We start from the raw sequence: 15345 nt of genomic DNA, 5'->3' as shown, positions 1-15345 counted from the left end.
AACCAGTTCTGCAGCAGCCTTCTCCTTGTGCAACTGTACTGCCAGCCTTAAGGTGAGACACAGATTACATTTTTGACAGAGACCTGAATAAAATACAGTTGATGTGTGGGTGTTTCTACACTGATGTGTAAAAATAAGTCACCTGACCAACAACTGAGAAATTTTGGCCACTTTACTGGCCTGTGCTCATTAACAGCCAGCCTCATTTCAGCTCTTCCTTGGTTCCTTACTGAGGCAATTTTGTTTCATTAACAGCAGTTCTGCTCAGCATAATAAAGCAGTAGTTGATTACAGCCATTCAAAGCTTTCCATTTCTCCACTTCTCTTTGAGACCACAAGGATAAACGCCTCATAAACTAACGCTCAGACAAGAGTCGCTGGGGTTGATGCAATGAAGCCATGCTAATGAGTTGTTCACTTTGTGTTTATTTTCAATTAATACTATGTAATTATTTCTACCTAGATAGTACTATTACTCTTTATGAAAGACAATACCTGTGAAATATGTGCTATTTGCCCGTTCAGAAATCGTAGATATATTGTATACTGATACACAAATGGATAAATGAATACATCAATGCTTCAAAAATTTTGAGATTACTTAGAAATACTGTTTATCTATTGGTATCTATGTTTCATGGGCAGGAAAAGACAAAAAACAAACAAACAAAAAAAATTAAGCCTCCTAATTTTAGTGAAGTTTGGTTAATAACTATTTATTTGTCTCAAAAGCCTTTACCCTGACTGCCAGAGGTCCTCTTCTGTAATTTCCAGTAATTTGTTCTGTGTAATTTGCGATGACTTTAATTTTTTTTTTTTTTTAATAATGTCTTTTTTCCCTAGATGAAATAATGATTATTTGCAGCCTGGAGGTTTCTTGGTATAATGAATCAAGTGAAATTGCCTGGTAATGTTAAATAATCAGTATCACATTTTACCACTTAACACAGGTGAGGCTATATCTGGGGACTGAGAGGAGACATCTGCTGATTTACGTTTTATTACTTAGGTACAGATTTGTACCCACATCAGCACAGGACTGAGGAGGAAAGTACATGAAAGGAGGGCTGGATAAAAGAGAAACAGGGGCGGGAAAACCTGTATGGAATGAGCAAGACAGACAGGAAAAAAACAATTAGAGACAGGCAGACAGACAGAAGCAGGAAACAGAGAGGTAAACAGATATGAAATGGCATAGAGCATGTCACAGCTTGGTGACAGAGTGGAACGTAACCAAAAATTGGAAGTGACAGAGACAGGAAAGACGGAGCGGTGTGAAAGTGAAAGGGAAGCAAGAAGGCGAGTATTGAGACAAGGGGTGAAAATGGGCTGTGGAGCACAGCGTGCATATGTCCCCAGGAGTCGAGATGAGCTTTTATATGTCTAACAGCATTAGGCACCATGTCTATCAGAGGACACTGACGTTGCACTAGACCACACTCTGCAGGAAGCATCCGTTCAAATCATGTCCCTCTTCAGCCACCACTCTCAAACTGACAGCACAAAAACAAACCCAGAAAAAAAAAATGCAAGGGCATGAGTGCCAACACACAAATATACACAGGATACACACACACACATACACACACACACACACAGCAACATGACCAGAAGCGTGACACTGATGTTACCAAGTGTATGGTACTGACAGTTAGGCAGATACAAGAGTTATATTCTTACTCATATTCATCCGTTTCCTGACCCACTTTCACAAACAAAAACACTCCACACACAGAAAACCACCAATGACAACAGCACCACACACACACACACACACACACGCACACACGCACACACGCACACACACACACACACACACACACACACACACACACACAAACCTATTCCTGGCATTCGTCCTTGACTGAAACCCTCGGTGTGGGAGGATGCATCATCACTGAGCATCGTTATACAAGCTCATGATTTCTTTACTGAGTGACCCAGTGCAGACTCACATTCACAAACACCACACCACACCAATGTGCACTTTTTCTCCCGACATCCCATTAGCACAACTCGTTCCATTATTCAACAACACAATGCTTAAAAGTCCCTGAAGCTAGTTAATCAATAAGCTACAGTGGAGCCCTTGTAAGACATGTTTAGCACATTTCAAGCAGAGGCCTGTATATTAAGACTCTCTGTGCTTTGGTGCAGAAAGCGTTGTGGCATGGCAGAGACAGCAGGGTCCAGAGGCAAATCAGAGACAGAGATCCACAGATATAAAATCAGCTGTAACAGAGAACAGGTGTTTCCATTATTTTGTCCTCACCTTTTATATCAAGGGGGTTAACACCTTCCTGTATAATGCGCTACAGCAGCACAAACTACAGCCCTCAAAATCAGCATCGAATCATTATCACCCTCACTAAGGGAAGATTTATTACAGGACAGTTGTATTGCATTGGACTGCATTAGTTGTAGCTTGGTGTACCTGCTCAACTGACAACTGATAAATTGTAATGAGTTAAAAGCAAGTAAGTGCCACTCTGCCATCAATTAGAATTATAACACATCTTACAGTACAAGAGAATGAGAGTTTAATCTTTAAACTACTGTCTATTGTCAATGACAGGGCCGTCTATGTCATTTTTAGTTTTTAATTTTGTCTGTTTAGATGACTTCTATGATCTAAAATGCAGCATGGTGCAAATTGCTCAAAAGGGAAAGCACGAAGTGAGACAAAATTTCTGCTCAAATTCATTTAATATGTGTAAGGAGCCAGAACGAATTGTTAAAACATCCGGCATTTCACAGGGCCATCGTCGGGGTGTGCTTAGCATATTTTTTGCCAAAAGAAAAAAAACCAACAAAAAATCTTCTCCAAGTGGCTAAAACAGCTCATCTTTGGGCATTTCAAGCTAAAGCATTTAAAAATATGTGGCACAAATACGTTGATGACATTTGACATTTCAGCAGAAAACAAACACAGAGACTGCACAGGTGTGTTTGCATGTGTGAGCCTCTGAGCCTGCCACAACAGTGATGCATTGCCATGGTAACCGCCCGGTAGTACACCTGCCATTATAAAAAGGAAGAGCCAGTCAGGTCAGAGGCCAATGCTTACCCCACACTTGCTCAGAGCGATGTACCACCATCTCTCCCTCACTGAGCGGAAACTACGGCCACCCACGCAGCTCAGAACCTCCTCGTTCCCGTCTCTCTCCACCTGATAGAGAAGAAACGCATGGGGGGGGGTGTGTGCACAGAGGATGATGCTATCAAAAAGGCAGTGTGTTTTACCTTGGAGACCCACTGAATTATCACAGCAGAATGGAAGCGCCTGATGCGTCAAGATACAAACATATTTTACACCCAAATATAGCCTGAAATGTGACAACATCATCCACTAACCGCCACAACAACAGAATCATGCTGGCAATCACACATCCTAATGTGATAACCAAACACGCTGTGCTGCTTATTGAAAAACAGACAAAGGAATATTAAAATAAAAAAAGGTGTTACAGAAAAGAAAGACCTCTTGAAACCTTTCTCGTTGATGCATCATCAACAGGGAAAATGTGTGCATCAGTAAAATGTTACAAAAACACATTACGGGCCATTAGCTCTCCCTGTCTGCGTGTTTGTTCTCTTTTACGTAGCACTGTGCCATTTTTACATCCCAAAACAATATTCAGCAGACAACTTCAGGACATAAGTAAGATAAAAAGGAACAATGTGACACTTAGGCACGCATGTTGTATATGTCACCTCACAGGGAAGTCACAGGTGAGTGTTTGCTTGGATTGCTTGGGTTTGAGTTTGCCTCTGGCAGGATAGATGTTTGCTGACAATAAAGCTGCTGTTTAGTTCGTTCAGTACACGCCGAGTTCATGTGCATGTATGCATTTGTGTGTGTTCTTACCACACAGCCTGACCAAGTGTAGTGGGTGGTGAGGTTGATGACCTGGTTGTTTTCGGGCCTCAGCACTGCCTCCTTCTGGTAGCAGTTCTGACGGAACAAAACACACAACACTTAAAACATCAACGCATTAACTTGAATTAATCCAAATTTCTGTTGTGTTCACTTGCCCTCAGTATTTTTTTGTCTACTTCAGTTTTTGCACATATGAAAATATTTTTCAATTAAGTTCAGATGATGTGTCCAAATGTGTTGCATGAAGCTGTGGGTTATGCTGGATGCATATTAAATAACAGAGCAGCAGTGCCAGCAGTAAGTGCAAACTGTATTTAATTAGAATGTTACTGAAAATTGTGTCTGCATAACATATTGGTCTATTGATGCTACTGGACTCATATTTTTTTGGTTATTCAGTGATGGTTTTCTCCCTATGTGGTTGCTGAATATTAGTGCAAAATGGTGAGTCTACAGTGAAGCGCATCCTATTTGAATCTGCTAAACTGACTCTAGGATCTGTCATCTGAGAAATTGTGTGCTGCTTATAACCAGTGCTCGAAAATTCTCAACATGTCATCACATCTGTGTGTCAAAAGACTTCAGCAAGAAGTGAGATGGCACGGGCTGTGAAATTCAAGACGTTTGATCAATGTTGCATCATCAGCGCATGGATTTTCTCACGTACAGCAGTACATTATGCTACAAAACACATCATAAAAGTAATAAATATTATAACCTGCTTTATTCAGAAGCTCACTTGACTTACAAGAAACGGTTACAGCAGATGCTGTGCACAGCTTTAAAATGGGTTAGTGGAGGATATTAACACACATCTACAACAAATAGATGCATTCTACATTTTTTTACTAGGTGTGAAAGCAATTTATGTTGATTTTATTGACTGTAGTATGTTTTATTTCATAGCACCAGCGTATTGTAGCTATACAATAGTGGCCTGTCCCTCAGGTGCAGGAGTTGCATGCCTAAATTGTTAATCTGTCAGACACACACACACGCACACACCACGAAAAGCAAAGACCTAAAATTAGGGACCAGCTGTTAAAATGTGCACTGCACAGATAGTGGATGGGAGAACACATTTGTAAATCCAACAAATATATGGATAGAGTGCAGTTAAACACAGTACATGGAAAAAGATGCATTTGAACTCCAGCAGAGACTGGGTTTGAAATAAGAACAGTGACTATGATGTTGACGGGCCTTTTCAAGGGTATTCAACGATGTTTACTATGATATTCAAAATTAGTGGAGTCTATGCATAGCAGTAATTCTTCACTGTTTGTTGAATATTGCAGTAGGAAAAAAAGACAGAGCTGTAATTCCTAATATGTTCACTTAATATGGATGTAAATAACCTCAACCCAAGGCTGAGAGTAAGCACTTTATCCTTTTAATCTCCACTTTATTGAAAATCTAATGCCTTACTGCTTTCAGAACCAGAAAGCAGACATTTATATCGAGAAAACCTTCCTGATGATTGTTTGGGGCAGGAAGGGACGGAAATCTCTGGAGTTTCACATTGTTTTCTCAAACATGGACTGCACTATCCTTGATCATTGCAAGTATCATCAATGATTGGAGTAGCATGAGCAGCATGTGATCCTTTAGGTCATGTAAAATTGGTTAATTAACAAATCTGGAGTCACAGGACTTTTTCCATTACCACTGTGGCATGTGAATTAGGAAATAAATAGTCGCTTGTCAGTACCCATGATGCAGAATGTGTCAGTTTCTCACCTTTTCAGGCCTCTTGTACACAGCTGGCCACTGAGAACTGTCATCAAAGTAGAGCAATATGTTCTGACAGCAGCGAGACTGCACGGAGGAGAGGCAGGGAGAGAGACAAAAAGAAAGAGATTAAGAGAAAAGCCAGGGTGAGACATGCATAGATCAGAGTGGACGCAGGGAGATGGTCTGAGATTCCCTGGACAAAAACTGTTTCCGCAGTCTGCAGAGTAAAACTGTTAAGCAAGGCACGGGTGAAAGAAGAAAGAGCTAATCCACTGAAAGACAAAGCAGAGGAGAACAAAAGGAGGAGGAGGACAAGGCGGATGAGCAGCCTTAGGATAAAGAAGAAGAAGAGACATGGCAGAATTTTAGAAGAAGTAAAAGGAAGCAAGAGAGGCAACTAATAGCAAAAGAAAATTATGAAAGAGAGGTTTGATGAGAAAGGAGAATTGTTGTTTGTGTTGCCAGAGAGGAAAGTTTGGGCAAACTGCAAATAAATTGGAAAACAAAGGCATAATACAGACACAGACATACAAAGCATGTCATACCTTTGGATAGCGGAAACGGAAATCCAGATGTCCAAAGTCAGTCAGGAAGCAAAAACGAGTGAGAAAAACCCAGTCCTGTAGTAAACACAGAGAAAAGAGGAAGAAATTAGTCAAATGATTTAAACAATGTAAAAACATGATTAAGAGAATATAGAGATGAGAGTTTATTTTAGAACGTCACCAATTATCCAATACTAGAAATAAAGTTTCCTGTCCAACATGGCATGTCCAACATGGCAACCGCAGTGGCGTAATAGCCATTAATCTAATGTAAGTTAGAAAGTCTCACAAAAATAAAGATAGACTTTTTTTAAGCCTCCATGACCCCAGGCTAACTTCCAGCTCCTGACCAGTGCTGAGGTCAGAGCAATGATAAAGGAAACGCTTTTAGAGATTTAAGAAACATACAGCCAACTATCCTAATTGGATATCAAGTTACAAGAACTACCGCTATATTTAAGCCACAGCATCTTAGCTCTTATACAAGTTCGCACTGCATTGAAATTCTATCTGATAAAGTAGTGTTTTTATTGTTACACTTGACCTGAATCTTTCCAGTAAAATGTCCTTGTAACTTGAAGAGGAAGTGTTTTCTGATGGAGTGACAGAACCTTGGTGGTTTGATGTGGTTTCCCCAGTCAGCCACATATTCTAGTATGAAAAAAAAAAAAAATGTATTCTGTACCCAGAAGATATAGCGAATTGATCCTATAGTCAAGAACTGAACTGTTCTGTGCAATGGATGAATTTTAATGTCAAGTCTGACTATTAGTTAGATTAAAGCTTTAGTCAAAGTGTGCCTTCGTGATACCAGTCCTTCGAGATAAGTTAAGGGATGGTGGACGTTATTTCAGTTCATCCCAAAGATTTCATGGGAATCTATGGAACAGGTGCTAGAGGAAAAGTCGGGCATTTATTGTCTGGATATCTTCTTATCTGGTGCTGTTAAGATATTACACAGTCAGTGAAAACCTACTAGTGATTAAGAGTCATTTTCAGAGCACCACTGATATCAGTACCAATGTAACTACAATCCTTCCAATAAATGTCAAGCCAAACGGGTGAACTGACTGACCAAGAGAACGACATGGCATTAGTATCCGAACAGCCATACCCCTAAGCATGGCTACAAAAAAAGGGGAGGTTGTGTGGAAGCATTAAAAAAAAAAAAAAAAGGGTAAAAGAAACAGAGGAAGGGCCGGGGGGAGCTGTAGGCAGAAGAAGAAGAAGTAAGGAAAAAAAAACAAAATAAAAGTTGGAGAGGATATAAACAGGGCCATAAAGAAGAGAAAGAGAGGAGAGGGGGAAGGGAAGCTGAAACAAGAAATAGGAGTAAAAGACAAAGAAGATTAGGTGGAAGAGAAAAAGAGGAAAAGTGGGGGGGGGGGGGGGGGGGGGGGTTGCCAAGAGGGTAAAGTTCTAGAGAGTAAACAGAGAGAGCATTAAGAGGCTGCTGAGCACCTTAATAAGTGAGAAGTGGAGAAGAAGAAGGAAACCATCCCTACTTAATATTATTCAGCCATAAGCTTGGCAGCATGAGACTAGATAATAATGCTGATGGTGTACTTCACTGAGCTTACATAAGGCACTGCAGCAGCATCGGCATGGCAGATCATCACTGGTGGTCCACACACACACACACACACACACACACACACACACACATACATATATATATATATATATTCTATACAGCTGTAGGCAGACACATTTTGTAGATATGGATCATAGTGCTGAACACAGCACATCACTTCTCTGCTATTTACACAGCTTTATTTGGAGGACTGCCCAGTGTGAGTAGGCCCCGGTGAGGCAGCCAATGTACTGTAAATGAAGAGGTTTAAACCAAAATGAGACCTCAAATCTTTAAATGTGTGAAGTGAACTATTCTGTTCACACACATGACAATAGAGACAAGGCTGGATTCAGTTTCACACATTCCTGGTGTATTGCATTATAGACACTAGCATGACTAAATGCAGCACCCGCCTGTTGGTATCAATACTTTTTTCCAGTACTTTTTTTTTTTTTTTTCTTTATGGCCCTGTATTTTACAGAATAATGCGCCACAATCCCTCACTGAGCAAAATATGTTAGACTTTAACAAATAAAACCTCTGTCTAGAACCAACAGACCTAACTGACACAAATGAATGAGTGAATGAATGAATACTTTGATCCAAGCGATAAAAAAGTACAGACTGAGAATGCGACGTGGGATTTAGTGGCAATGTTCAGTACACGATGCTCGAGCTGAAACGGTATGTTCTGCAATTACTTTGAATTCCTGTGTGTGACAACTGTGGTAATTATTTGATGTACCTTACCCTAACTGGATATGATGCAAAAAAGTAAAAGTTTTTTTTTTTTTTTTTTTTTTTAAAATGATGCCAGGAAAACACCAATGCACTGGATATAAATAACAAAATCACAGTGTCATCTATCAGAATATAATATTATATTGATGTATCACCAGGTTCTCATTCAGATTATATTTACAAATCCACATAATGAACTGTACTCTTCCAGTGTCCATCCACACACATGAATCTGCTGCACATTTCTGCCTCTCTAAGGACCGAAGCACGGTTCTCTTTCTTATTTAAACTGGCCTAAGGTTGGTTGCTGTGACCTCTTGTTCTCCAACAAACCAGCAAAACTCGCCATGCACCATTATACTGTAATTACCTCTGCCCTGCGTTCTCTCTACATAAACAAGCACAGTAATTTCTGTGCTGAGAAATAAACTGCAACCAGAGCAGCGTAGCATGGCCAGCACGGCTGCCTCCATATATCACGGCAAACAAAACCGCAACCATATTTCAGCTGCTGCCAGCAGGCTTCAGTCCCTGGAGCCTCTGGGTTGTAATTTATGGCAAACTCCAAAAGTTACTGAAGCCGGAGACTCACTCCCGCCTCTGTGCATCGTCCAGAGTGACGCTTAAGGCTGTAACCAAGACAACGGGGGGCAACCAAGGGAAGCACTGACCCAAAGATGGATCCTTGGAGAGAGGGGAGAGGGGGGTCTGGTTGGGAAGGTGGGGGGTATCATTTAACGTGCCACAGGCTAGGACTATGACAGACCCCCGTGTTGAACAAACACACAACATGCATACAGTATTACCCAGAAGCATCTGTCACATACTCTTACAGCCTGATATGACACACACACACACACACACACACACCAAACATCAATATTCCCTCCCCCCTTTATTGTCATAGCAACCACAGCATGCCTTAGTTTGCAGCTGCCATAGAAACATCAAAAGGCCAAACTGTTCATTCACCACACACACACACTTTTATTTTGTTTCTCATGCACTTGTCCTTCAGATTACCCACTCAGTAACAGAGAAGCTGTGTAGAGCTCCAAAGGAACAATGATGTTCGAAGTAGATAATTAGTTAGACTTCCTTGCTGTATGAGCCAAATCTTTGCGCTTCTCACACACACACACACACACACACAAAAATAAATAATTACTTTATTACTTTCCTACATACAAGTTAATTACTTTATTAATTACTCTATTAATTATTATAATTTCAATAATATTAAAATGAATAACTTTAAATTAGAGTAACTGCTGTAACAACTGACTTTCCCCTTGGGGATTAATAAAGTACTTCTTCTTCTGCTTCAAATAAATGATGGGGATTGTTCATTGCTAGGCCAATAGTAGGCCTATTAATATTCTGCTGCTCCAGTCTACACTCTTCTACAAAGGCTTTTCACAAGATTTTAGAACATGCAGGGATTTGCTCCCTTTCACCCACAGGGGCTGTAGTGAGGGTCAGGTGCTGATCCTGGACGATAAAGCCTGGCTCGCAGTTGGTGTTTATTCCAAAAGGTCTTTGACCGGGCTGAGGTCAAGCCTTTCCACAGGCCACTCCCCAGGTAATTCCCCAAACAACATCAGTCAGCCGTTCCCATACAAACCTGGCTTTGTGTGTTGTGCACTGCCATGTTCAAACAGGAAAGAGTCTTTGCCCAGCTGTTGCTAAAAATAAATGGCAATGTAATCTCAAACGATTTCCCTTGAATGGACGTTTTTAAATGTTTAGATCATTAACCAATTAGCTGATTGATACGAGAAATGATTGACAAGACATTTCTCTGCTTTAGCCTGAAGACAGACTGTCGAGTCTAACCATGCCAAGATGGCAGCGACAAGCCCGTGTGGTGTTTGATACCTGTTAGCACAATTCACCACCGTGGCCGAGCTATTCTATGAATGTCAGCAACTAAACCAAGCGGCCACTAGTCAGCCTGGCGCAGCTGAGTGTGTTGGCGTGTCAGTGGAGTGAAGAACAGAGACTGAGCCCTGGAGAACAGCAACAGCAGATGAGGTGTCTACCTTAATCCCCTTTTAGTCTTCTTATTTCCCCATGGCCACTGCATTGTGATGCAGAGTCACTCAGCTCCCTCCCCGAGTGTGTGTGCGTGCTTGCACATGTGCGTGTGTGTGTATATATACACCCCATTAATCAAGTGCTATGCCTTCATGCAGTATCCAGTCACTTCAGCAGCTCAGTCTCATTCTCTCCATCTCTTTTATTCTCCCACCCTCACAGTTTTTATCCTTCCATCTCTGTAGCTTTCTGTCTTTTCCCTTTTCTCTCCAGATCCCTGTTTGCTTGCTAAGCCTCATTAACAATTAATTACCAATCAGCTAGTCAAGTCACCCCTGGACCGCTAGGCTACTCAATGATTCATTAGTTAGGGTTACACAATGCTGTGAAGCATAAACACACTCACGCACGGACACGCACGGACACACACACACATTAACAGTCAAGCTCTGTCCTTTTCCATCTCTCTGGGCGATTCAACATGCAAACACACATGCACGTTAAGAAAAAGGCAAGCATATGGAAACATGAAAACACCACCTCATGTATGCACACACCTGCACATACCTGGTGACTGGAATCACAAGGTCCTCATTAACAACAGATGCAGGGAAACTGAGCTGCAAAGTACTTCAGTGTCAACTTGAAATACTTTTCAATGACTTTCAAATTGTTTGGTGGACTGTAAGAATTCAGAACTGCAAGACATGACATTAATTAAAATCAGACATCAAACAGTAGGCCTTTTTTACTTTATGACCCTATTAAGACCGGAAATCCTGGTGAAATCCTTCATTTCAAAACTGCTGCTTTATCAGCCCCAACATCCATCAGTGTTTTTCCTCAGGACGTGTGAGGTGTTGATTTTAGGAAGCAGAACCGCCCAGAGAGCTGTGGCAGGCTGATGAATATGGGTGCTACAGTTTTAAATTAGAAAAAGAACTTCCAAGGGCATGTGTTCGTCTTCATTAATTTTCAAAAGACAAAAGTTTAAAAGACCTTTCGGGTCTAATTCACAAATTTTCATTAGCTGTGGTAACCAGAGACACTTTAATCTGACTTTAGTTGCATATTTGCTTTTCACACAATGCAGAAATTATTTTTTTAATTTCAACATTGAAATATGTGAGAGTGCATTTTTCAAATTGCAAGAGCTGAAAGTTATACACATAAAAGTGCTTTAACAAGCTGTAGCAGCCATCTTTAAGCTTGAGATTGCTGGTTTCATTAGCTATAATAACTGCTGCTGACAGATTGACTTACAGTAGCTGAAATTTATAACTTTAATTCTGTCAGTTGAACAAACAAAAAAAAATAAGCTCTGAGCTGTTGCCTGGTTAAACTCTCAGTGGGATTCTCTCTGACAGGCTGGTTTGAGCAGTCTCCTGGATGGCCTCAAAATCAGGTCAATACATTATTATTTTTATCTAATTCTACTCACACTGAAATGATACATTTGTGTTATTCCCAGTTTGCCAACACAGTTGCAAAGACATATCTCCCCTAATTCACTCAGTTCTATTGGAAGCTTGTCTCTGACATGTGAACAGTCAGTCTGTGCAGTCAAAATGTAACTGGGCTTCCCCTGGGCTCAAGCTAAAGTTAGATTTTGTTTTTGTAAAGGTTCAACATCAGCCTGCTGCAAACTCACTGACACACACACACACACACACAGCTTCAGGTGACACAGGTGAAGCAGAGTGTGGATTTACTACCATGCTCCGGGGTCCCATACTGTTGGCTGTTAAAAGCGAGGGAAGATTTTATTTCTTCCCCTGTCCACCCTCTCCCCAGCTGGATGCAAAACATCGACCTTCTTCTGACCTTAAGGCTGACAGGTCCACTGGCACATTTTATCAGTATCTCCACACATGAGGGACCACTTAGGCTAAGATACAAATCCACCAGCCCAAATAAAACAATTGACTGGCCCCTTGCCCCAGCGCATTTGGATAACATCGCTGGTGTTTCTCAGTATTTCTCCAGAAATTCCAGTTCATGCCTCCCACTGTGGTAAATTGCATTTGTCAATTTACAGGTCTGCCTTCACCCCTGCAGGCACTGATGCAGCCGCAGCACCACTGAGTTGAAGTGGAGTGTTTCTGCGTAAGTGTGTGTGTGTTAATCTGATGGAGAGAGGAGTGGAGTTGGTGTGTGACCTTGGGGCAGGAATGCATGAACAAGACTGATGGTGTGTTAAACTGTGTGTACACACACACACACACACACACACACACACACACACACACACACACACACACACACACTATCAATATGTCAAGCCCATTGTAGCCTGATGTCATTCAAAGTGCTCTATTTTGCTTAGGCTGTCAAATGATCCCTGACTGGTTCACTAACAGAAGAGTAAAAAAAGAAAAACTGACCACATGGATCAAGAAAAATATAGAAAAACACAGTTTACATCTCAGCTTTTCTGGAGAAGAAGCTAAAATAATTACCTGATTAATCGATTAGCCGATAATCAGTAAATTCACTGGCAGCTCTTTTGGTAACTCAATCACTGAAGCAATTTTTAAGCAAAAATGCCAAAAAAAAAAAAAAAAAAAATAGTTCAACTTCTCATAATTATTTGCTGGTAGTCTGAGCTTTTCATGATTTTGATTATACATGAACACATCTTGAAACAGTGATGACATTTTTTCCTGACATTTCACAGATCAAGCAATTAATGAATTAATCCAGACAGTAATCAGCAGAATAACTGACGATGTGAAAACAACCCTGAGTTGCAGCCCTACTGTGAAATGTGGAATTTATTAATTTATGTAAAGCCCATTTTATTTAAAACCCTACATAAGACAGGTTGACTTAATCTATTCTTATTTACTGCAGAGAACTTGAACAGTAGATGCTCTTTTAGTCAAGAAATTTAAGCGTCACAAACACAGAGTGACACTTGGAAGTTGCCCAGTGTGACCTAATGCTGGCCACTGAGCAGCTCCACTGGAGCAGGTGCAGATTCAGCACTGCGTTCAAGGGCATCTCAACAGCTGTGATGGATGGATGAGTGCCTCTCGTTCAATTTATCCATTCTGATCTCCATCGCCATCCTGGGGATTCAAACAGGTGACTTCAATCTCAGTTCATGACGCAGTTTTAAATTTACTATAGTCAGAGCTCAGGGATTGGGAACACAATAAGTCAGTGAGCTTGAATGAGAATTAGACCTAATTTGCTCAAACTGGCTGGTTTTTTTTTGTTTTTTTTTTTGCTTTTAGAATTGCCAGGAATTGTGATTTAAAATTCAACAAAATAGTTCCCTGCTTCTGATCGTTCAGAGGCTTCTGGAGATTTCAGCTACTGTGTGTGCAGCTGAAATCAATAGATTGATAGACAGAAAAAAAAAAAAAAAAAAATCAGCTATTCCATTTTTCTCACTCCAGTTTCACAAATATAAAATTGCTGCTTTTATATGTTTTCTACAACCGTGAGCTACAATTGTCAGGCAGCACAATAATATTTGCACACATCACTTTGCTGTGGGAAATAGTTTTGGCTCAGTTTATTTATTCTCTCTTATATTTGATAAACATGCATTTCCTTTATCCCTGCTTAGAAACTACGTGCACACCTGACCCCACAGACTAAAAAGGTCAAACGTGTCTTTGTTGTTTCAGAGAGAGAAACGATTTGACTTCAGTAGTTCAGTTTGTGCAGGAACCCCAGCAGTTTCATCAGATTGTTCTAAATTACCACCAACCATTGAACTGATTTCTTAGAGCCTATACTGGCCTGTATTGTTGACTTCTCAAGAAAATGGTAGACACTCCTCCTTTACTCATGTATGTCAAACTTGATCCACAAACTCGTGAGAATACAAAGCAGAGGAACAGCAGGTGGTAGCCTCCTGAATTACAAACTGCCCCGAGCTGCACATTAAACATTTCTAACTCGCAGATGTAATTCAGAGCAGCTATGATGTCAGACTGATCGGGTCTGAAAACAGACTCCGAACCCCTGACCGCGCTGGACTGAGCCCGGTTTCCCGAGGATCGCCACAAACCCACCGATGCGCGCCAGAAGCCGTGACGCACACCTGTAACTGCTCTTCTAATAATACACTGAAACACCGCTGCTGATTTACATGTGAGCATGGCAACACAACCGCGCAGGATGAGCTGGGTTTTGGTCTAAGGACCAGTTACCGCTACCGGAGGCTCGATTCTTAGCCGTGGACTGGTGGGATGCCGTTTGCTGGGAGCTACGGTGATGCCAAAGACCATCATACGGGTGGTAAAATATACGCCACAGATGACAGGCACAGATATGGCGCACAACTGCATGGCAGAAGACTGGTGAGTGTGTGTCATACAGCGGCGCTAAACAGGCAACTTAAGGGAGAATTGATCGCAGCCTCTTCGTCTGTTCGCGGTCCAACACATACACCTGCGTGCGGATACGCAGTCGAGTCCGTTCCCCGCTGCTTGTATCAGTTATGATGGTGTCATTGTCGCAAGTGGCAATAAATTAAAGGTTAAAAAAAAAAACAAAAACAAACAACGCTCACCTCTTTGGTGTTGACAATGCCTTTGACGTATTTCCCAAAGACCGAATCCACGCACAGGACGCTGGACAGCACGGCCAGGCACAGGAGTCTCTCCCAGACCCTCACCTCCATCTTTCTCTCTCCCACTCTGTCGGTCGTCTGCGCTCCGGGCTCCCTGAAGCCTGTCTCTGAGCGGGAGCGCGCACGGAGGAACGGCTCCAGCAGAGGAGAGCGAGAGAGAGCGAGCGGGCGCGTGCACGCTGATCTCTACCCCCCCTCCCCTCCCCTCAGCTGAAAGTGGATGGTTGGTGTGTGAGGTTGTTTT

General features: G+C 41.5%; 1 protein-coding gene across 2 annotated transcripts in view; it reads right to left on the bottom strand.

Moving 5' to 3' along the window:
- tmem145 (transmembrane protein 145) overlaps nt 1–15207 on the bottom strand; it is a 30469-nt gene extending 15262 nt beyond the window's left edge. Inside the window, exons 1-5 of one of the 2 annotated variants that reach the window (XM_026317601.2) lie at nt 15042–15207; nt 6160–6234; nt 5621–5698; nt 3869–3955; nt 3068–3169 (exon numbers count right to left, since the gene is read on the bottom strand). In XM_026317601.2, coding sequence (XP_026173386.1) covers nt 3068–3169; nt 3869–3955; nt 5621–5698; nt 6160–6234; nt 15042–15152 — 453 coding nt within the window. In that variant the 5' untranslated portion in view covers nt 15153–15207. The remainder of the gene's footprint in view (nt 1–3067; nt 3170–3868; nt 3956–5620; nt 5699–6159; nt 6235–15041) is intronic. The other variant, XM_026317602.2, reaches the window with a different exon arrangement.
- Between the last annotated feature and the right edge of the window lie 138 nt (nt 15208–15345).

Source organism: Mastacembelus armatus, chromosome 16 (genome assembly GCF_900324485.2).
Source record: "Mastacembelus armatus chromosome 16, fMasArm1.2, whole genome shotgun sequence".
Classification (NCBI taxonomy): domain Eukaryota; kingdom Metazoa; phylum Chordata; class Actinopteri; order Synbranchiformes; family Mastacembelidae; genus Mastacembelus; species Mastacembelus armatus.
The sequence above is the reverse complement of the archived record's forward strand: the minus strand, read 5'-3'. Positions and strand labels throughout refer to the sequence as shown.